Source organism: Belonocnema kinseyi, chromosome 6, assembly GCF_010883055.1.
Source record: "Belonocnema kinseyi isolate 2016_QV_RU_SX_M_011 chromosome 6, B_treatae_v1, whole genome shotgun sequence".
Taxonomy (NCBI): domain Eukaryota; kingdom Metazoa; phylum Arthropoda; class Insecta; order Hymenoptera; family Cynipidae; genus Belonocnema; species Belonocnema kinseyi.
In genome coordinates this window covers 136,836,301-136,861,515 of record NC_046662.1, presented here as the reverse complement: position 1 = coordinate 136,861,515, position 25,215 = coordinate 136,836,301, and the positions used below count along the sequence as shown (strand labels likewise).

General features: G+C 38.6%; 1 protein-coding gene across 1 annotated transcript in view; it reads left to right on the top strand.

Annotated features, from left to right (window-relative positions):
• The window catches only part of LOC117174718 (exosome complex component CSL4), a 61,260-nt gene extending 37,144 nt beyond the window's left edge, over window positions 1-24,116 (top strand). The window contains exon 5 of the mRNA XM_033364031.1: window positions 23,964-24,116. Within this exon, the coding sequence (XP_033219922.1) occupies window positions 23,964-24,076 (113 nt within the window). The 3' untranslated portion in view covers window positions 24,077-24,116. The remainder of the gene's footprint in view (window positions 1-23,963) is intronic.
• Window positions 24,117-25,215: the final 1,099 nt, after the last annotated feature.

Below are 25,215 nucleotides of genomic sequence, written 5' to 3'. Positions count from 1 at the left end.
TGAAAGAGGGAGCTCTTCTTAATATTTTGACACCAAAATCATGTCGCTACACCTTACCGACTGCGAGTAAAGCCACCCACGCTTTAACTTGACAGACTGTACCTCTTTTTCTTTTCATTCACCTTGAGTGTGACGTTTTTTCAGCTGGTATCGGAGATTCGATAGCGTCGTTCCCGCATGAAGTTGACAACTAGATAGCATGTGTCGCATGCGCTCGGGGTGTGCATGACACGCTCTGCAGTTATCATCGGGAATATCTTGGTTTAAGCTGCTGTGACGGTGTTTGGCTTCAACTTTTCTCAGTAGAGGGCGCTACTATATAGCCGTTCATTTTTCTCTCACCGGCTGCCGCGCGCCAGCTCTGCTCCGACCAGAGCGAACGTGCATTATTGCTTTACGAGTGTAAATCAGGTGTATGCATTGTGAATCAAGCATATCTAGTGTGAATCAAGTGCAATCAAGCATAATTAGGTGTAATCAAGTGTAAGGATTGTATTACAATTTCTAAGAATAAATTCAGCTATATCACAAGTGCATCTAGATTAGATACTGCGTCCTTACGTCACCCACTCTCTCCACGCTGAATAAAATATTGGTCCTAGCAAGCCGGATTCAGCTGCCACAGGCTGGTGAGCGTGGCACGGAAAGCAGACACTTGGTTGCACAATCTTCCACAAATAGTTTATAACAAAATTAACCAAATTTGTTCGAGCAATCTCCCACACGTAGTTGGACACCTAAGTAAAAGAGAGTACAGTGGAGGGTGTAGTCGAGAATTCTCCTACACATAACCTTATCTCACTCACTTCCATGCTACCCTTTGTTTTCTGTTCATACATGATCGAGCAATTTCTCATTACTTGCATGTTGAAAAAAGGATGTGAGAGCATGGTGGGAGAGGCAGTCGTAAATTTTCCTGCTACCTCACATTCCACCAATGTGACATTATACTGCTGTTGGAGTCCAGCGACTGATCGAAACGCTGGGTCATCATCGCGATCAACTTCGAGCTCTTGGTCCCCCCGTAGACATGTGGGACGTTTGGTTTGAGTCGATAGCTACGACATGTAGGGATTCAGGCCCTCGCAGAGCTTGGCAGGACGAAATCGAGCACGCTGATGCATACCGCGACCTCGAGATAGGCCATTCGGCCAACTACGCTGTTCTTTCTTTGTTTCTAAAACGACACTATCGCACATTAACATCTACAGAATCTTAACGGCCACTGCGAGTCTCAGCGAACTGAACTTACACGACGATACATTTGGAACAACGACAGAAACGCAGTTATAGGGCTTTGGCTCTTCGATCGGCTTCAGCTTCATGTGAGAAATGCCCCCATTACCCTCATGTCCTCATTACCCTTATGGTCTTTGACTTGCATGGCCTGCTCTTGCATGGTTTTCTCTCAAACTTCGGGACTCCGTACACTGCTTTTAGTTGGATCATAATAGACAGAGCACCGTCAACGGACGCTTTTCCGACAACAATTTATGTACCGCACTGCTTACTTTCTCGGACACTGGGCTTAAGCTGCAAACCGATTTAGGTCACCTTTTGATTCGCTGGAGACGCCACAGAATTGTTTTCGGCATATTGATGAAATGAAATGACCTCCGAGAAGCTAAGAAGCTACGGGATCAGCTTATTCATCTTCTGCAGCTTGGTGGATTTCCTCTCTGAAAATAGGTCGCCAATCGACCTGAGCTGCTAGAAGATTTACCCGAACAAAACCGACTTCGCCCGACCTGGTTTTAACTTTGCAGCGACGGTCTCATTAAGGAACTTTGCGTTTTCTGGGATCTGCAGAATGATTTCTTTCGCCTGACTACACCCAAGATTCGACGATTCGACGAAGCGCAAAATTTTAGCAATCCCTGCGAGATTGATTGATCCGTGCGGTTGGATCGCGCCCGTCATTCTGCTAGCGAAACTGCTTGTCCAGGATTTGTGGAGAGTAAGTCTGGAGTTGCCTCAACCGATTCCACACTTATACATCAACCGATAAACCGATTTTTAAACGAATCTAAAGGCCATCGGTGACCTATTCCTCGATGGATCGACACGCAGCCTACTGCCGAGCTCCAGTTGCATGTATTTTCAGATGCAATCCACCGGGCTATGGCTGCCACAGTTTATTCTCGCGTTAATTCAATCAAGAGCCAGACCTGCACTCGACTTCCTGCAGCCAAGACTAAATTTTCGCCAATTCGGAGTCTTTGGCCACCTGCCATGCAAGTCCCACGAATGACTATTCCTTGCTTAGAACTCAGAGCCTCTTTTTTGGCGGCTTAATTGTTTCGATCTTCGGCGTCTGACATCGAATATGTCCAGGAGCTGCTGCTGGCGTCAATCTGGTGTTATGTTCCCACGGAATCCAATCCGGCAAATTTGGCAACGTCTGGCGTTCAACCTCCGTATCTCTTTTCGTGCAAGTTGTGGGGAACTGGTCCTGACTGGCTTGCCTTCTCCGATGACCATTGGTCTTCCGCCAATAACTCAGCTTCAGTTGAATCCTTCGTTTATCTCCAACCAGAAAGGTTCGTTGCGAATTCAAGAACTTCGACACTGAAGTCTTGGGTCGATGCTCGGATCTCGGAAGACTTCTCAGTCGTATACATGCTTCGTTGGATTAAACGTCGCTGACCTCCTGCGGACCCTGAGACCAAAGGGAAATTTATTACCACGAATGAATCAAGGCTGCATTTCATGTCTGCGTTCGCCTGAGTCAATCCTTATGGCTTCAAAAAGAGTTTGAACGATTACGAATCCTAGATTTCCCACTTGCGCGACCTCCTTTTAAAGGTTTCAGCACGTTTATTGACACTGCTGGCATCTTAAGAATTGGAGGTCGCCTACAGAATTCCGGCTTATTGTATGCAGAGAGACACCGATCAGTGATCGAAGGCCGCTGTTAGCTTGCAGGTCTCATCATCAGCTGGGCACACTAACGTTCACTACATAGAAGTTTCCGAGCGACAAACAAAGCGCACACGATATATCGTGCCTAAATTTTTGAAGGGAAAAAGTATCTCCACTCTGACTTGGCGAAATGTGTCATTCGTATTCGCTCTCGAAGTCGGCCGTCCAATCAAGTAATGGCTCCTCTCCTAGCAGCGCGTGTCTTTCCTAGTCGACCATTTTCAAAGACCGGATTAGATTATTCGGGACCCTTCCAAGTACTATCCACTAAAGGCAGAGGCATTTGTTAAACGAAAGGCTACATAATCGTCTTCGTATGATTCGCTATCAAAATGCTGCATCTCAAACTCGTTGGCGATATGGAAACAGACAATTTCATGGGAGCTTGGACGAAATTATTCAGTCGCAGAGGCCAGAGATGTGGAGCGACAACGGCACGTATTTTCATCTGGCTGATTTTGAGTTACCGGGAGGCTTTTGAATCTTCGCAACTGGATTGAACAGGGATTTCTGGATCGCTCCCGACACAGGGGGTAACATGGCTCTTTGTCCCCCTAGGAGCTTCTTACTTTGGAGGCTTCTGAGAAGCCGGGGTCAAGCTGGTGAAGACACGTCTCAAACACGTTCGGGAATCCGCAGGCTCACCTACGAAGAGTTTAGCAGCTCTTAGCCAGCATTGAAATGGTTCTTAACAGTCGAACACTCACTGCATCGAACGGCGTTCTTGACGCGGCCCTGACTCCAGGTCACTTTCCATTGGAAGAACGTTGATTTGAATACCCGACCTCGAAATACAAGGGCAAAGTCCCGATCAGCTTCCTCACTGGAAGTTAGCCAAAACTCTTCGCGACTAATTTTGGAATCGTTGGAGTTTCGAGGACCTAAATAAACTTCAGCAGAGGACGAAATGGACTCGACCCCCCAAGAAGGTCATGGTCGTAGATGTGGTTGTGGTTGTCGAACCCAGTATCCTGTCAGACAATGGAAAATGATGTCTGGCTCGTATTCTCCAGACCCACCCAGACAAGGAGGTCTTGTACGAGTTGCCAACATCAGAACTTCCACTGGCGAATATGTGCATCCATTCACCAAGTTAGCTTTTTGCCTTTGCATGGATTGCCGGACCGTTCACTTAAGGCTATGTGAGTCGAGTCGGACCATGGAAATTCGATTTCAACGGCGGGTGGCTAGCAGATAGTCGATAGCCGTTCATTTTTCTCTCACCGGCTGCCGCACTTCCGCTCTCTCAGTTACACTTCATGCTCCGATCAGAGTGTAAAGCAGGTGTATGTATTGTGAATCAAGTATATTTAGTGTGAATCAAGTGTAATTAAGTGTACTGAAGCGTAATCGTTGTAATCCAGTTCCTAAGAATAAATTCAGTTATCTCACAAGTGCATCGACATTGAATTCGCCAATCTCCCGTCACCCACACTGTCCACGCCGAATAAAACTGACGGTATGCTACAGTTGAAAAACACGGTGTTATACGACCAAATAAAAGCTTCTGTGCACGACTTTAATTCGGGTGATTTAAGGAAAGCATCCTGTTGTCGAGGAGCTATTCACGGATCTTGTTATTTTGTTCTTTCTTGACCGGGGCCTTCAGGATTGAGTACTCGAGATGGATAGCATTTGATGCATTTTGCTCACCCCTGATATTGAAGTCAAAGCAAATTGTTTCAGCTGCCTCCTCCGCTGCTTTGTACAGAAACGCTCCTTGATGTTAAAATTAAGCCAAGGGTATCGACCGCCTGCTCCACGATTTTGTAAAGAAACGCTCCTTTGCCAATCATTTTGTGATGTCTGATAATTTCAAGGAGAGGATCTCTGACATTTTCAAAAATGTAAGTTCTACTTAGAAAAATTCAGTTATAAAGACACTGGAGATTCAGAAGTTCACGCCCGCCTTGAGGGCGTTAGATGTATAATCGCGCAACAGACGAATTGATATGCAAGTTCTTACGCATATACATGATCTTCCGTGTGGCGATATCAAGGGCCGTAAGCTCATTTTTTGTCAGTTGAACTACTGTAAACGAGTAGAGTGGAACAGGGACGACCTGCATTTTAGTCAGAGATGCCTTCTTTATCGCAGAGAGATTTGAAGACCAAATCTGTTGAAGAAAATGCTTCTATTTGCTTACGAGAGATCAGTAATGTTACATTAATGCGGCTTTGAGCACACTTGTCTAATACAAAGTCCATACCAATTTCTCCTGTGTCATGTAAAATACATTAGTTTGCTTGAAAGATTTTCAAGATTTTGTTTTGTAATTTATTGTAATTTATTTTTATAAATTCCATACGATTTTGTTGTTCAATTGATGAATATTTGTATTTGCCTTTAGTTTAAATAAATAATTGCACACAGTTTAATTAATTGATTTATCAATTTATATAGATGTACCTTATAACAATTCAAAATTCTTTTTAATTTGTTAAAGGCTGAATTTATTTCAAATCGGATAATCTATAATAAAAAAGTTGCAAATAAAATTAGAAAAAACAGGCAACAAGGGCGGTATTAGTTTAGCGGATAAGTAGAGGGGTTCGCAGTCTGGAATTATAAATTATGCAGAACATAGAAAAAAATATATAAATTACGTATTCCAATTGCCGACGCTGAATAGCCGACTGTATACCTGCACCTGCTCACTCTCGTCTAGTGGACGGATGAAGGCAGCCAACAAACGGCCAGTCGGCTATTCGACTAGAGCGTTTCAGCCCAGTAGACTACTATGCAATAGGTCCATCATATATTTTCAGGATTGAGATTTTTTATTCATTTCGACGCCTGCCCGACTTTTGCAGCACGAGCTTTACAGTTCAACAAACTTGCACGACATACAACAGATACATGAGTATACGAATGAAAGTGGCGTTTGTACGAGTTGCTACTGCTAGCAGCAAAGCTAGTAAAGAGGGCGCGGGTGTATCTTTACCGATGCGTAAATTTTAGGCTTCTTGCACCGAGAACGATGCGCGGGGCATGTACTTTCAACCAAGGTATAAAGAAAAATAGTCTATATTAGAAATGTTAAGTCATTCAAAATTTGTATGTACATTTAATCTCTTCCTTTTATGGGTTTCAGGGCCCCCGCTCCCTGTACATAAAATTTACATTCCATCTTCTATCTAAGTTATCAGCTGCTTAACTTCTAATGTTTCACCTAAACTAAAAATAAAATTTTATAATAATAACAAAAGATAATACTAATAATTCTAGTAATGAGCGATCTTCCAGGGCTTCCGTTTCCTCTTACCATAAAAACAAACATTTTTCATGATTTTTAATTACTACATAGATTCTACATAGATTCTCCTCTTCATCCATCCAATATCTCCTTCTGCCATTCTCCTTCTACCATTCGAAACCGTATCATCCTACTCCATTTGTCTTCCTTTTTTATTTTTTGCCGATATTCTGGTTCCGTCAAACCTTTGACCATCGTATACAATCTATTGTACCTCGAATCTATAATATTTGTCCATACCTCTTCTCCCTGTTTAACTAATATCTCTTAACTATATGTCCTGCCACTGCATAACTCCTTCTCGTATCTTAGAAACCCTTGTCATTTTTCTCCGTTTTTCCTCACATTTTGAATTTTCCAAATTTCCTCTCGCCTAATTTTAACGAATTTCGCACCAACATGCTTGATTTATTCTGTTTCCCTCGCTTTTTAGCTTCTTCTCAAAAGTCCAGGCTCTCTAAATTTATTTAGTAACCATTTGTTTCCCTGCGTAACTCTTCTCTTAACATGTATCCTGGGCAACTCCAGCGAACCCCCATTACCCACCTCAGGAATAACCTATCTATGCTCTCTACTTTCCTACGTTCCTTCCATCCCCAGATTTCCACTGCATAACATAACACCGCCCAAAGCAACGCATCAAGCAACCAGACTTAGTCCATTACTTTACTTGCACATTAAATTCTTTTCCTTACCCGCAGCTCGTTTTCGCCTCCTGCCTTCAAACCAAAAACCTAAGTAACAAAACTCCCCCACCCTTCACACTGTTTGTTCGTTCATCTTCCAAACGTAATCTATTATGGTGTTTCTACTTCCGAAACACATCACCTTGGTCTTCTCTACACTCACCGTCAGATCCTTTCCTCCCGCATACTCTTAAAAAATTTTCATCATTAGGTTCGTCCCCTTTTTTCGTCTGCTAGCAAAACTATGTCGTCTAAATAAACTAGAGAGTATATTTTGCTGTTACCAAATATCGTCCTCCCCTTTCCTTTCTTCTTTATCTTCTGCTCTAGATCTGCCAACAGCATATTCAACAGCGGACTCGAAGGGCACCCTTACCTTAGACCTCTTTCTATCTAGAATAGCTCTCCTATTTCCTTTCCTATCTTCACCCAAATACTGGTTTCAGTACAAATTTGCTTTACCCCCTCCACCAGCCTTCCTTCTATTCCCCTCTCTTTCATTGCCTGCCATGACACTTTTCTGTTTACTGAATCAAAAGCGGCTTTTAAGTCGACGAATATCTGGATTAATTTCCTTCTCTTTCTCCCTAGCTTTCTATTAACCAAGTAGTTTAGTACGTAAAAGTTGTCTATGGTTCCCATACCTTTTCGAATTCGCGTCTGATTGTGTGGAATACTTTCTCTTTCCTCTATCTGCCTCTTTAACCTTTTTCTTAAAATTTCTGCATATATTTTGTAGCCAACTGGCATGAGAGTAATCTCTTGTACTCCTCTATCTTCTTTCCCTCCCTTTTCTTCACAAGTTGTATTATCAGCGCTGTCAACCACTCTTCTGGTCACACTTCTCCATTTCATGCCTTGTTGCAGATCTCCCACAGGCCTTCCCTGACCCCTTCACCATACTTAGACGTTTCGTTCTCTATACCATCTTCTCCTCCTTCGCCTTGTTCCTTTTTAATCTATTTATTGCCGCATCCACCTCTTCTCTAGTTATTCTATTCCCTTCCTATATTTCTCCTTGTACTAACTCTGTTTCCCCCTATTCTCCTATTTTGTTCTCTCCCTAACAGACCCTTGAAATAGTCTGTCTACTCGCCCAATTCTATTTATTCGTTCACACCCTTCTTTCCTCCTCTTTCCTATATTTATCTCATCCCAAACCCTACGTTCTTTGATCACTTTTTCTACCTCTACCTTGTACTTTTCCTTTCCCCTTTACTTTTTCGTTTTTAGCATACTCTCATGTTCACGTTTTCTCTTATTGTACTCCCCCTTCTCCATTTCCCCTATTCTCCATTTTTGTACACACTCTTTCATTCTCTCTTTACTCTCCTTACATTCCTTGGCCCACCAGCCCCTCTTTTCCCCTTCTCTTTCTGTTTTTGTACCTATCTCATCCCTTACATTTTCAAACGACCCTTTCTACCTTTCCATTAACGAGTCAACTCCCTCCTCTTCTATAAATCTAATCTTTTCCTTTACCATTTTTTCTCTAAACGCTTTCAGTTTATCTACTTCCCATGTTCACGTTTTCTTGCTCCTTTCTGCCCCTCTTTCCTTTCTCCAACTGCCTCGCTTTTGGCCGCTACCTTCCATTGTAGCTATTACCGGGAAGTGCTCAGACCCAATCTCATTACAAACTTTCATACAACTTGTCAAATTCCTCATTCTTCCTTCCGCCAGGATTTAGTCTATCGCTGTATCCCCCTTCTCTACAAATGTGATATCTCCTTCCTCATCGTATTTCATATTATCATTACATATAGACCATCCTGTTTCTACTATTATGTTTAGTAACCTCTTCCCCTCCCTGTCAATCTCCCTATGTCTGGTACTCCTTACACTTGCTTCCTCTTCTGCATTCCAAGTCCCTCCCGCTTGCTCGCCAGTCCATGCATTTAAATCACCTCCTATCAAAACTAACTCTTTCTTTTCCTGTTCTCTCTTTTACTGGCAATTATTTTCTCACGCCTGAGACCACTCCGCCCATCCATCTCTTTTAACGTGTTCCTTTCTTCTTTCTTGCATCGTCCACACATAACTTTCGGTAACATTTTTTTTATTCCCTTCCAGTCCTTCTCATCTGACCAACTTTCACTCATCATAATCACATCCCACTTTTCTATCTCCCCCCAAAGTCCTTTATTCTTGTTCTTCAAACCGGACACATTCCAGAAAGCTATTTTCACGTTTCTCCCCTCGCTTCCCTCTTCTTTCCTATTCACTTTGATTCCCCTTTGCCGTTTGGAAACCCATCTGATTTATCTCTAGACTCTTTTTCGTCTCTTGTCTCCCTAGCTTTGTCAAAACTTTTTTATTTTCTCCTTAATTCTTCTAATTCTTTATCCTAGTACCATTCTTCTCCATTTATCAATAACCTGTCTCTCTCTATCCACACCATATGGCCTTTTTTCTATCTACCAAAGCCCTCTGCTTTATTTGCAATCTCTTCTTCCTCTCTCTCCATGTTAGATCTTCTTCAATTTTTTCCATTCTTTCTGTCAATATTTTTTTCCCTCCATAATTTTCTTTTTCTCCTCCTCACTGCCCACTTTTACTATAAACATTACTTCTTTTCCTCCCTTTATCCCTTCTATTCGCTTGACAACTTCTACCCTTACCTGCACTCTAATGTCTCTCAAAAGCTTTTTTATTTTCATTTCTCCTGTTTCACACTTCACCTTTAATCCCTTAACTACTAAGTTATTTTTCCTCTTTTTCCTTTCTTCTCCTTCTAATCATCTTTCAATTTCACTCAGTCTTTTCTTTAATCTTTCATTTTCGCTTTGCACGTTCTTTTCATTCCCTTTCACTATTTCCTCATTCTCGGTTTTTTCCCCGTATGCTCATTCCTAATTTATAACTTGTTTACCCGTTTTTTCAACTGATTCATCTCTCTAGTTCTCTGTCTGTCAACCTCTCTCTGTCTATTCACAATGCTCTCTAGCTTACCCCAAACCTTGTCTTTCTCTTCCTTCCAGCGTTTATCCCATTCGTCCCATTTTTCTCTTACCTTTTTCACTTCCCCCTTACGTAGTTTCCCTGCCTATTCATGTCCCTATTCATAGCATCCAGTCTCTCTTGTTTCCTCTCTAAACCCTCTTATGAGAGCTTCCAATTGTTCAAACATTCCCCCATCTCCCCTATACATTTCTAGTGTTTTCCGTTTAATCCTGACTTTCTTATTATCTTTATCCCTTTCTACATCATCGTCCCCTGCATTTTCGACACTTTCTTCACCGCTGCTATCACTGCGATTAACGTCACCCTTCCGCTCACTGCGCACGCTTTTAGCAACGTCAGCTCTTTTTGCCACTATGGCTTGCTGATTTGTGCAATCGTCCAGCAACTGTTGCCCTCTGGCGCCAGTTTGTGGACTCCGCGTCATCGGCACCCTACCTTACCCAATGCTCCGTAACGATTGCCGCCTTAAACACCAAACACATAAACTTCTTAACGAGCAACTATTTTTCCTACTCTTTAGCTTGAAAGCTTCGCACACTCCAAATTTTTACTTTAAACCACTCACTTTCACCCTTTTCACCTTTGACAACACTCACCCTTCTTCCTTTACACTCGATCTGGGCTCGTTCTTTCACGGTCGGTACCGAAAACGGAAGCTAAGGCCATTCATAATTTAATTTATGTGTTTATGTGAGACGAAGTGTGTTAGTAAGGAAATCTTAAATAAAAAATTATCCATTCTTTAAATACTTCGTTTCATTTATGCTCATTCATTATAACAAGGTGTACAATTGTGGCCAAATGAATTAGATAATAATCTAGCTTCAAAAAAGCTATTTCAGATAAAAACTGGGTAATTATGATTAAGAAAACTATACAAAATACACGATAAAATTGTTAATTTTGTACTGAATATTATGTATAGTTCCAAATCGAAAGTAGTCGTAAATAATTGCCAATAGCAACTCTAACAATTACTTGAAGTACTTTTAGTATCTAAAATTTGGAAGAGGGAACTTTTAAATTTTGAGGAATTCTGACTTCGAACAAGGATTTTTTAAAATTCTTTTCTTCTAAATCCGAATGATAATTCTTTAAAAAAATTCTCGTTATATGTCAAAAATTCCCTATTCTAAGTGAAATTATATTTCTCTCTAAGGAAGCTCCCTGTCCTAAAATAAATACATTTAAACTTGTAACAAAAAAAAGAAATATTACTGAGCAAACAATTGCAAAATGTTTTTCTGATAATTTAACAAAAATAAAAATTCTTTCTCATAAAGTTTGTGAAAGTAGTCTTCATTAATTATTGAAACAAAAATTCTTTAGCTGCCTGGGAACAACTATGTATTAACTAATGTCAATCGAAATAAATACTTTTGAACAATAATAAATTCATTTAATTAGGGTAAACTGATATAGCTATTATTTGTAAACTGATATAATCTGAAAAATCTAAGATCCATAAATAATAAATTTCCCGGTCATTTCGTGGTCTTTATTTAAATTTAATTGATTTGAATCATTTTGGTCTATAAAGAAAAGTGATTTCTACTTTACCTATAGTGGCAGGGCATACGTCATTCAGAATTCCTTACAATTTGAAAGTTCCTTCTTCCAAATCTTAGATAAAGAAAGTACTTCAAGTCGTTTTTAGAGTAGTAACTTCATTTACTCAAATTGCAGGAAGTCGCTATTTGAAATTACATACGGATGCGTTCGATTTTGAACTATACATAATTGTCAGTATAAAATTAACAATTTTATCTCGCATTTTGCACAGTTTTCTTAATGGTAATTATACAGTTTGGACCTTAAATAGCTTTCTTTGAAGCTAGATTATCTCATTCATTTGATCACAATTGTACATCTTGTTATAAGGAATGAACATAAATTAAACTCTCTAGTCGAATAGCCGACCGGCCCCTTGTTGGCTGCCTTAATCCTTTCACTAGACGAACGTGAGCAGGTGCAGGTATACAGTCAGCTATTCAGCGTCGATTAACCGACTGGCCATGTAACCCGCTATTCGACTGGGTCGGCTTTTGGGCTACGACATAAATATCATAAACAGGTATATAAATAATAACGTAACAAGTATGTAAAAAGGTTCTTATTTTACATATATGTAAAGAGGGCATTATTTCGAGAGATAAGTAAAAGGGGTTCACAATTTGGAATTATAAAGTAAAAATTCATAATACAATAAAATATACAAAAAAATCATAAACGCATAATAATATGGCGGGCGAAAGGGAGTTCTCGAAAATAAAAAATTTATACAAGAAAGGGTTCTCACAATTAGCTACAAAAAACGTTCTCAGAATAAATTCAAACGGTTTCCAAAAATAAATGAAAAAGGTTTTTAAAATTAGATGAAAAAGGGTTCTCAAAGTAAATGCAAAAGGGGTCTCAAAATTAAATATAAAAGGATTCTCAACATTATAAAAGTCATTGGGTCTCAGCATCATAAAAGAGATTGGGCCTCAACATTGTAAAAGGGTTTCCAGATTTAAAATTGTATTGCTATTTGATGGGGCATCAAAATTCGGTAGTTAGAAATCATGGAAATTAATTCGACATTCGTTATTCCACATTACAACGAAGAATTTATAAATATGTATTATTAATCACTTTTGCAACAATTAAGAATGACTTAGCCAAGGAGTTAAAGAAATACGTTAAAAAGGTAAAACAAAATGAAATATTAGAGCATCTTGGCTAAATCATTGTGAAACCGGAATCCTCTATGAGATAATCCGGGAGATGGTTTCGGTGCTTCTTGTTTACACTTCGAGTTCACAAAAGTAAAGAGAAAGTTTGCTTGCTTGTGAATTAATAGATCTAGAGGAACTATATGATTAGAGGAAGGGCTGATGCGCATAAACCTAATTTCAATAACAATGGTCGGGAGAAAGATAGCCGATGAGGTCTGCTCATCTGCTCGTCTGTTATCTTCGCTAGTCCTTATCAGCCGCCGTTGAAGGAGGAAGAGCTATTCCGAACTCCTTCGTACGCAGGGGAACGAGAGGCTAAAATGATCTCGTCGATGCTTTCAGGGCCGGCTATATTCAAGTGCTAATGTGGAGAACGATGAACCCTTGTTCTAACTGCAGATGTAGATTGGACTCTTGGATAATCAAGATAAAGTAGAGAGAAAACAAAACAGCATAACAAACCAAGAAATATCGGTTCAAAAATTGAAACATTTGTAGAGATAATGTTTAGGAGCGTTGCGGTAAGACGCTGTGCCCTAGCGGCCTACGTGGATAACTGCGTCATGACGTTGCGGTAGTTCACTCAAAGCGGGAAGCACGCGAGAATGTCGAGCTCGCGTCCACCAGCAGTGCGGATTTGATGTCTAAAGCCCATTGAAGCCGATGGGACTGATGGGATTATTTCGTGCGATCGAATGAGCCAGTCTTTGTCCTAAACAACAGCGCCATCGTAAAGTGAATATTATATCACAAAGTGGTATCTCGAAGTTATTAGAGGAATGTCAATGAAAAAGAGCAGTGCTTATCAATTAATTTTAATCAAAAATGTTATACTGAAATTCAAATTGCTTCTGAATTGGTGGCGCTGTCGTGGCTACCCAATAGGATCTACGATTCGAAAAATAAAACAAAGAAGAAGTACTGGATAGACAGAAAGAGAGAGAAAGAGAGTATGATCGTTTCGGAGCGAAAAGTATGAGCTTTCAGTGGAACACAATCGGATCGTCTTTGTCTATCTCACATGGTAGAAAGATAGGTCTGATCGACTTCAAGCATCGGAGTCCCACTGTAGTGTTTTATGTGCTGCACTCTTCGAATGCTTTAATCAAATAAGAGACAGAGTATCCGGATCGTTTATTCAAGACAAAGCTCTTATTTTAAACGAGATGCTCAACGGTCTGCAACGTTTTAAGTACGTATGCCACTGGAAATTGTTCATACGCCCCTGACTGTTTACGTTCCGAGATTCTGGATTTTGTTTTCACCTTTAATCCGAAAACCGAACAAAGTCCAGGTTTCACTGTGTTGCTTTTTGTAAATATGTTAATTAAAAACTGTATTTGCTGCTGAAATTAGTTCTGAGAGTATTATCCACATTAAATCGTAATTTGTTTAATTTAGTTTCCATCACGTAATATATTCTTTGAAATTCTTTGAATTCCATCTATGTCGTACACAGTTTATTGAAAATCCGTAAAATCACTGGAAATCTTAAAATTCCATAAAATTCCCTTATAATTCTTCAAAATTCGTAAACAAATGTTAAAAACTCTAAAAATCCTTGAAATCATGTGAAATATTTCAAATTTTTATGACATTCCTTCGAAATCCATAAAACCATTAAAAATTCATTGAAATATTTTAAATCCACGAGATTTTTTCTAACTCTCTTAAAATAACCTAGAATATTTTATTAGACATTTAAATTCATCAGAAACCCTAAAAATCCTTTCGATTATTCGGAAATCCTTTAAAATTCTGTTGATAAAAATATGCTACATGGGAGAAAGTTTATACTTAAAGGATTTTTGAAAATTTTCAAAATTATGCGTTGAATTTCGGAGTCACATTTTTTTAATTGTCAATAGTTTGGGAAACGATAATTGTATTTTGATTAAAATTGGAAACCAAATTCTTTGAAAAATAAAGCACGGAGACAATTGAAGGGCCGGGTGCAATAACCACCTTAGCGCTCGAACACGCGGAGAAGTATTGTCTGTGGAGCAAATTTAGAATATTGTTCAAATTCTGATTTTTGACATTCGATACTTGCAGAGAATGTTATTGCGGATCTTTTTTGTGTGGTTATCAAATTTCTACGTTATTTAGTTTTTATGTTATTTAAGGAAAAGTAAATTTTGCGTTCCACTCGCCAGATCTTCGTCGGGAAGTGATATTTTTTCTTGGAAATTTTATGTAACATTCTAGAACATACTATACGACTATTAGAGTGATTGCAAACTTTAAACAAACATTTTAGGGCCGTGTAGTGAATTAAAAAAAAGAAATTCTTCGGAATCTTGGATGCATACATAGAAACGAAAATGTTGTGTTACCAAGTTTCGAATTTTGAAAACTTCCAGCGAAAACAATTTTCCTTAGGGATCAAAGAAGTTTTTGCAAAAAGTTTTAGATCTTTAATCATTAGGGGAAAAAGGTGGGGGCGATGTGAACATTATGTACGGCGTGCTGCGCTCGAATCGGATCGAGAAAACATAGCGCGGCGGTGTAAATTCACTACGCAGACATGTTGATTGTTGATATACATTGCTTGTTTGATTTTATCATTGACAAAGTTTATCTTTAACATGCACGGAAAATTTAAAAATACTTTTACAACGAAAAATAAGCAATCGTGGTAGGTAAAACGATATTTTCGTGACATGAACATAAACCATTGGATGGGCTTTCTAGCTTGTGCCTAAAAAATTGATAGTATTATTGATAATCATTTCGCTGATTATCCCTTTAAAATTGATTTCTGAGGTAAACATAAGGCAGAGATTAGCGTTTATATATTATTATCTAGAAACTTAACTGATAATATTGAGACATGCAAGTAAGGCAAATGTATACAAGTGTGTCAATGTTTTGAATTTTTTAGATTAGCGAAAAAACACTTTAATTGTTCACGTCAATAACATTTATATATAAACAATATTTATATATTATACATTATTATTTTTATTCAATATTTTAATTTAAGTTGAAGTTACACATGAAAAATGTAGTATCTTTATTGAACTTCACTATCTAAACATAAACTAACCTTATTTCTACAAGCTTTTGCAACATTTCGCTCCCATGTTTCTTCATTTTTGGGCTTTTTCCGCCCCCTTGCTGATTAAGTAGTTGGCATATTACGTATTTATATCTTGAGAATGATAAATACGATGCTTCCTCTAAAGCCACTTGCAGAATACTGACTTTTGAAAAGTGTTGAGCAGAAAAGTTTATTGATAAACAACATTTTCCAAATTCTTTGTTCGTACGAGAGAAACCATCCATTTGTTGACAATCGGGTGCTGCCATCCCATGTTTTCTTGATCCGAATCGAACGCAGCACGCCGTACATAATTTTCACATCGTCCTCACTTTCCCCTCTTAATGATTAAAGATCTAAACATTTTTGTAAAAACTTCTTCGATCCTTAAGGAACATTTTTGTCACGGGAAGTTTTTAATATTCGAAACTTCCTCGCACAACATTTTCGTTTGTATGTATGTACCCAATATTCCGAAGAAAATATTATTTTAAATTCACCACATGACCCTAAAATGTTTTTAAAATTTCGTGATCACTATAACAATCGTAGAGTATGTTTAACAATATTACATAACATTTTCAAGAAAAAGTATCACTTCCCGATAAAGATCTGGCGAGTTGAACGCAAAAAGGTATTGAATTTTATTTCGGTTAAAAATTTAGTTTTCTAAACTAAAACAACTAAACAACGTAGAAATTTTATTGCCATAAAAAAAGAGTGCAATAAAATTTTCTGCAAGTATCGACAGTTAAAAATCAAATTTGAACAATCTTCCAAATTTTCTCCGCGGACAATACTTCCCCGCGTGTTCGCGCCCTAAGGTGGTTATTGCATTCGCCCCTTCAATTGGGTCCCCAAAAGTCGTCATTTTAGTGAGACCACGCGCCGAACACCACTACGTTTTCACTGGTGAGACGGCGCGCGGTCCCACTAAAATGATTCTGACTTAAAGTTTAATAATTTAATTTCTCCTCACGAAGCTAAAGAAATCAGAACTTATTCAGCCATCACTGGAAGGACCTACGGGCTCCCTAAAATCCATGAGCCTGATGCCCCCTAAGACTAATTGTTTCTACTATTGACGGTCCTCTATACAAATTATGTGCCTCTTTGTCCACAGTTTTAAACAATATTATTGAGAAAAAAAAACGATTTACATGTCACAGATAGCTTATCCTTCGTAAAAAAAATTCAGTTATGTAGTATCCCTCCTGATTACGCGTGAGCGTCTTTGGATTTAGTTTCCATGTTTAATAACAATCCTATACCTGTTGTTTTAAACTGTGTTATTTTAAGATGGTCTGAGATTTCTAAATTTACCGACATTCCACTTTATTATTTTTCAAATTGTATCGAATTATGTTTAAATTCTACCTTTTTCAAATTTAATGGCTTCTCTTATAAACAGAAAAATGGTTTAGTCCAGTCCAGTCCAGTTTAGTTCTCCCCTGTTACCTGCATCTGCCAATTTTGTTATGGATAATCTCGAAATTTACTCGCTCGGAAATCTCCCCTTTTCCGTTCCATTTTTCTTCCGTTAGGTAGACGATATCAATTGATTGGTATCAAAAGAAAACTAGGTCTGATCGTTATTTAAATTTTAACTTTTTTCATCCTATTTGCCAAAAATGTTTTGGGCACATGCCTTGTTTTACAGAATTCTTAGAATTTCAAATCCAGAATTTGGAATAAAAAACAATAATTTTACCAGAGATTCTTTGAAATATAGTGGTTTCTCAACCTGTTTAATGAACAACTGTTTGAAGAAAGAAACAATTGCACTGTCTGTCCCTTTTCTTATGTAGGTGATAATGGTAGACCTATAGGAACCCGTAGTAGTGAACATAGGCATTCTATCTTCCATCCAGATAAAGCTGCTCATACTGCTCTTACTAAACACTATATTGATACCGATAATAATTTCGATTTAGATAATTTCGAGATTCTATCAATAGAGAACAATAGAACTCGTACAAAACTAATTAAAAACTTTTTTATCAATAGTGTACCATATACTGTTAATCTGCAGTATTAAAATAATTTATTTCCTGTCGTTTACAAACCTCTTACAAGATTTTAGTTTTCATGTTGTTAAAGTTCTTTTCTACTTTATTCACTCTCATAACAATCTTTTTTGCTTTAAATTCTCGTAACTCGCTTTCAGTTGCTTAGTCAGTCGTCTTCAGTTCCAAGCGGGATGTCGGGATTTCGCCCTTATTTATTCATATTCTTATTTATTTGTTTTTAATATTGGTATGTTCTACATCATGTTTATTGTTTTTATGTTGAATTTTTACTCTTGACTTAAACTTCGATCTTTAACTTATACCAGGTATGTTGCTTGTTTTTCATGTTCACCTTATTTCTTTTCACTGAGACCATATTTATCGCAGATAATATTGATTTAGAAGTAAGGGGCTTCTTTTATGAGAAAACCCTTCTTTTATCTAAAATTTTTATAATTTTCATCTCATTTTTATTAACCTTTTATATCGTTTCTCCTCTAATATGTTCAATTTTGATCAAAAATCAATTATCGTTTCCAGAAATATTGATGATTAAAAAAAAAAAAGATTCCGAAATTAAGCATGGCGTTACTTCCGTAATTTTGTTCAAAATTTTTTTTGGCCTAAAATTGCCTTCGTCAAGCATTATAATTGCACAAAGTTTGATTAATACCGAATATCCAGAGGCAGAGCCTCATATTTCTGAATTATACTGACCAACATTTTAAAATTCGTTCAAAGCTTTTGAAATCTTCTGAAATATTATAAAATCCCTTCGAATCTCTGAAATTCTATAAAAATCCCCTGCCATCCTTCGAAATTAATGAAAATACTTTGATATCGCTTGAATTAAAATCCCGGGACTTATTTTCAAATATTTCTAAATTGTTGGAGATCAAAGTTCGCGCCCTATTTATAACATTTGTCACCACGAATCGAATTTCTTCTCGTTCCTTTTTTTATATCTACTTCTCTGCCTCGATCATTAAAAGGAAACAATATGATCAATTGAATCGTCCCTTTGCAAGTTCAATTCCCACTACCAACAAGTTTCTTAGGGAGGGGGGTCAAACCCCATCATTTTTGGGTTACGGAGATACTTAAACGGGAAAATTTGACTGGATCGTAAACGACCCACATATCTGATAAAAGGTTAATAGACTATACGGACGTTCTTTTGTTATGAATGATAATTTGTTTTATTTAGTCGACTCGCAAGTTTGAGCGAGCCTAGGCTGCGCGACTGTTGGTTCTCGCGCTACGTGCTCGGTCCTTCTATATTCACCACAACTGTGCACAGGCTTTTTAAAACTAAAGGTCAAAATATCTACAAGATTAATTTTGTGATTGTAAATTCTCTTTTGTTAGAGATCTATCGCATCGTGTTTTTCTAAGGAATCTTCTGCATCTAGTGGACAAACCGGACCTGCTGGGTTAATTTCATAACAGAAAAATCTGTTTTTCTAGGAAAATTCCGCATCTAGGGGAAGAGCCTTCTGTTCTTGGCAAAAATAATGTCAGATTCGTATTCAAACATACAACAAATTTAAATATATCATGCAAACAATTCAATAACTGTGGTCACTTCATACACAACAAAGCTGATTTTCTAAGGAATTTTTCGCGTCTAGGGAAAAACCCTGAGGTACTTGGGGAAAACTAATGTCGGATTCATATTCAGCGCACGAAAATACATGTAGATATCATGCCTGATCTGTTTCGAGATGATTTCACAATACCAAGGTTAATTTCATACCGGAAAATGTTCATTTTTGAAGAAATTTTCCTCGTCTATTGGGAAACACTGACGGGATGAGAGGAAAGAACGGTTAGATTCATACTCAGAGCACCAAAATACATAAATATATCATACTCTCACCTGTTTACAGACGATTTCAATACCAAGGGTAATTTCATATCTGAGAAATGTTAATTGCTAAGGAAATATTTGCGTCTAGGGGGACACTCTGATAAGCTTGACGAAACGTAATGCCAAACTTTTATTGAAAACACAAAAAATATAAATATATTATGCTCTGATCTGTTTTCAGACGATTTTAATAATCAGAGTTATTTCATACCCGACAAAGCTGATTGTCTAGGGAATTTTTCTCGTCTATGGGAAAACCTTGATATGCTGGAGTGGGGACTAGTCACGGATTCGTATTATCAGCACAAAAATAAATAAAAATATCATGCCTGATCTTTTTCCAGATGATTTTAATAACAAGGGTAATTTATACCCAGAAAAGCTGATTTGATTGTGAATTTCCCGTATCTAGGGGAAAACCCTGACGTGATGGGAAAAGCTGATATCAGATTCGTGTTCAGCAACCCCAAAATAAGCATAGGTACCATACTCTGATCTCTCGCACAACCATTTTTTTTTTTAAGATCTGTTTGATGTTTCCATTCTACAGATGAATTTTAGCACATTTGTACATTCTACTTCCATTTGTACTGCTTGATGATATTTAAGGCACTCTGAAGTTTGCTTTTACCAGTATCATAGATCATTAGGCATTCCATATAAAATACATGAGTGACCTTATGCTCGCGATGATAAGTGTCGCCACAGAGGTATCCAGAATAATTTCTTAGTACGAGAGATAGAGGCAGAATTGTGCTGTGAAAAAGGAGAGAACTCATGGTTTCGCCCTGAAAGACGCCTCTATGGAAGGTGAGGTTGTTCATAGTCATTCGATATTTTCTAGATGAGATAGTAAATCTAATTTTCTAAAGGGGAATCAATCTCTCTATGCATCTTACTATGTATGGATGAACCTTCAAGCTTTCCAACAGACAGATGATAAGTCTGAGAGGTTGACTTGAAAGCTTTCTGGTAGTCAATCCCGGCCATTGACAGGACGCGATGATGGTCTGCTACGTCCTTGCAGACGCAGCTGTCAATTAGCAGGTTCTCTCGGTTATCTGCTACACCTTTTTTCGAGCCACGTTGTTTCTATCTCTCTTCACACAGGTTCAATTATTTGAACAATCCTGTTGTTTAGGATCGATGTGGATATCTTATAGAGTGTGTATATGCTGATTTATTAACAGCAGCTTTGACTTGTTCAGTGTGTGATTGAAGGTCCTCACTTCTTGGCCGAGCTTTCGAACCCTTCCCATGAATGGTCCACTAGATGTTGTGTAGTCAATCACACATTATATCATTCACATCAATTACATCCATTACAGCCAGATCTTGGGGCTTAAGAGAAACCTGTATGTTAATGTTCCTCCTTGTCTTGAAATCTTTATTTCTTATTTATTTATTTGATTTTTTAATGACTGATGAGAACCGTGCTGATGGTGTGGGTAATTCTAGCACCTCAGATTGTGCATACGCGACATAAAACCTTCTTTAACAGGGATAATGCTGGCATCTTAGTATTCTATCAAGTCATCCTTGAGTTGACTCGTCCACTCAATGTGGGCGTTTTGTCGGTTCGTCGTCTCGTGTTCATCAAAATTGTTTTCAGCACCCCGAACTCTAGGGTGATCGGTATTGTTTCCCAACCCATTGTCGGTTCGTCTGCGCGTTCGATCGTTGTGAACCGCATTTACAACTTTTTTGTGGTCAGCTGGTCTCTTCCATTTGCAACTCTATGTGCTGTACCCAGAATAATCCTGTTGTGAAGGCATTCAAGAATCAATATTCCGCGACCACCTTGGCGGCGTGAGATGTTGATGCAAGCATGTTCGTTGCAGATACTTTGTTCCTCGCCGACAGTTCGGAAGACCAAATCTGTCGGATAAGACGTTTGTATCTGCTTCGGAGAGTATCCTTTATAGATGTCACATCCTGAATGCGGCTCTGTGGTACGCCCAGGTATGTATAAGTCTCTCCAGCGCAAAGGTATCGTATAGCGTTTCTATCAACGAGCTCAGGATCTTCAGGGATGCCATTAAGTTTTCCTCGCTTCAAATAAACCTTGGCGCATTTGTCTAACCCAAATTCCATTCCATTCTTAGCGTCAGGCAGGATCCGTATTCTTTCAACAATATGCTGCCTGATGGTCAGCAGCTTTGACTTGTTAAGTCTGTGATGACGGGTCCGGAGTTCGCGCGCGAACTTTGAACCTTGGCTGTAAAATTCCTGCCAGATGTGATGCAGTCAATCACATACTGAATGCGGGACGCGTACTGTCTTGCCCAGCCTATCTTTATGGCAAGTTGATGCATTCGTCTTTTGGTCTTATGATCAACCGTTGGTTTTGTTTTACGGTTCGCATCGACCAAAGCTCTCGCTGCATTATACACACAATAATTGATAGCCCAGAAGTCGGATTCTCCGGAAAAATGTCCACGAAGCTCGGCATCCATTTCAGCCAGATCTTTAGACTTGAGAGAAACCTTGGTGTTGATGTTTCTCCGGGCCATAAAGCATCGCTCTTCCTCTATTGGATGCCTGCCCGCGGTTGGTCTTAGTGTCGCCTCTCTTTCTCTGTTGCCGGCTTGTTCTAGCTGTGGTAGAGTAGGCGGTCCGCTTACATAGCCCCTTTTTCGGAGTAGTTCAGCATGGTTTCGCAGACGTTGCTGCGAAAAGTGCGATAGCTCCGGGTGTTTCTCGCACCGCAGAGCATGCAGCCGTGCCATGTAACCCCGTTCAGGGGCCACACTCGCATCGTAGCACTCTAGCAAGCCGTGATTCAGTCGCTCCGTCCACCCAAAAGTCGCGAGATCCCGCCGATGCATCGTATTGAATCCATTTTCATTGGCTCCCCCAGTTCTAGATTGGTCGGCATTGTTGACCGACCCATTGTCGGGAGCCCTGCGCGTTCTGTTGGTTTGAACCGCATTTACTGCAACTATGTTTGTTGTTCTCACGAGAAGCTAGGGAAAGGGGTTCGTCCATCCTTGTAGAGCCCCGCATGCAAGGATAAGGCAGCGGACTCTGAGAGGTCGCCCGGTATCCCAGACTCACCGTTCTAGACACATCCCTCAGGTGCCATTCAGCTTTCGGCACGGTTTTCACACCTCCGCTTGGGGGTTAGTTCCTTCGGGACGACCCCTGGACAATTGTCCGTGACTGCCTATTTATTTCTGTAAACATATTCAGCAGAAACCCTTGGTACGGGGACCCTCTATCCGCAACCCGAGGATGAGTACTTTCAAGATCACTCACCTAGCCATCGCCAAGGTATTTCATCTTCCGATATTTTCGTTATCTACATATAACTATATTTATTAACTTTATATTTAAGGTTTTAAACAAAAATGTGTTTTTTACAATTAATGATTATTTTTGACAGGCTTGAAAAGGATCCATTTGAGGTCCGAAAGGGTGCCGATTATATATATTTTTTATATTTAATTTGTTGTTGTTTTATTTAGACCTTTTAATACCGAAAAGTTTTTACGACATCAACCAAAGGTCAAAATTGAAGAAATTATGCGCCTGCTGCCCCGTGTGCATTGTTTTACGCGAAAATTTATTGAAGTTTTAACCTAACCTCAAGCATTAGACGTACTCTTATGAAAAAAACCTGTTAATAATACTTTTGTTAAATAAAGTATAGTATCCAGTAAGAAAATAAGGTCTTGTGTGTTTGCAAGACTCATCTTCGGCTCGTTCTTACGCAATAATTATTACGTATTACCCATGTTGTGTACTTCTCTTTACCTTGCCTTAATACTTAAATAAGACCGTGTAAATAACAGTCCCTTTAAATTTAAATTTTTAAAAAATGAATTCGGGAATGCTATAAAATAGTATAACGGACATCCCCGAACTTTCTGTTTGCGGGATAATAACACAAAAATATATTATGGTAAATAAAAATTGTATGCATGTGCACTATTTTGATGTGAGGATCGGTTTTCAACTTTCTGCCATTCTGATCATTTAGGTGTCTATCGTACCAATGCTTTCGGTAGCCGCTGATAATTATGCATGATGAAATTTTTTTTTAATTTTCTAGAAAAAAGGTTAGTTTCAGGACATTAGTTAGTATATTTTTTGCTTGTCCCAAATTTTGGCCAAACATTTTGTGTAGTTTGGAAGTAAAGCTAGGTAGAATTGTAAAACACATAATCTCAAAATACACATAATGTGATTTAACCAAATTCAATCAAATTACATAATTCCACAAACGAAGAGTACGGGGTCGTACGTTAGCATGTTCGCTATCATTCCCCAATTTTGAAAGAGAAAATATTTATTATCGTAGGGGAAAACCCGCGGGAACCTAACACTGGTAAATCTATAATTTCCTGAGTTTCACATGCCCTTAAAGTCGTCCGTTAAATCTCAATCAGGTATATGTTATTCGGGAAGGAACCTCAAATGTGCTTTAAGCGAGTTGTCATTCTCTTGGCGTCAAGTAATTTAAATTTTAACGCTTTTATTTTTATATTTTTAGGAACTTCAATGATCCCCGTAAGTTGGACAGAGATGCAGTGCCCCAGAACACTTGCAAAAGAATTTCGTAAAGTCGCAAAAATTGTCCCAGAAGAGTTGGTGAATGAACTGTAAAATTATCTCTATTTTATAATAAATTTCTCTCTATTAACAACGCGAACCTTTAATTCACACATACTTGATCATCCTTCTGTGATAATCTTATACTTTGTTTCTACACAAATAAATGTTGATTTATATCTTTTAAAATCTTTAAAGATAGTAAACTTCTTGAAGTTCAACGTTTTAGTAGGGGCCTAGTTTGTTGAGGGATAAAATCGATCGTAAAAGTTTCAAGCTTGAAAATATTTTATTTTAAGTTTTAAATAGATCTACTAATATTTCAAAATAATGTCTGTATTTATTATGGATCTATATTTATCAACTGTATTCTTGTGACATACTGCTTTAGATATCAAAGTTGAATACTATATTGTCTTTAGTGAGTGATTATAGAGAACTCAATTTTATTTTTACGTTTTGCTGCTACGATTCTATTGAATACTTTATAGATTTTATAATAGGACACATATGCATATGATAGAAGAATAAAATAATGAATGTATCACTTACTTATGATCTCGTGCTTCAGTTAATGTATCAGACTTTTTTAACTTGGTGCACAAAATTTTCAAATTTCAATATGTTCAAATAGCAATTTATCAGCGTTGAAACCCACAAATTTCTAAGAAACTGCATACTGGGTCTGATCAGGTGACAGGTAAGTCTCTTGCTTAGTAAAGATGGGTTAGTGAAAAACTGTTCATTTCGTCTGACCTACCTCTCCGTCCGTTCCAGACTTCACCTAGTATCAGATAGTACTCGTATTCTGTCAAAAATATGCTCCCTGATGGTCAACAGCTTTGCCTTGTCAAGTACACGATGACAGATGCGCAGTTCGCACGCAAACTGCTAAACCTTCGCAGTGAAATTTCTGGCAGGTGTTATGTAGGCAATCACATACTGAATGCGGGACGTATATTTTCTTGCCCAGTCTATCTTTGTGCTGAGTTGACGATTTCGTCTTTTTATCTGATGATCAGCCGTCGGTTATGTTTTACGGTTTGAATTCGCGAAAGCTCTCGTTCCATTATACACACTACTATTGATAGTCCGCATTGGCATTCAGGTAATCGTGGTGTTTCCTCGCCGCGAGGCTGTTTCTGCGGGCCTCTTTAGCGGCCTCGGTGAGACGTCCCTCTGCGCGCTGCACT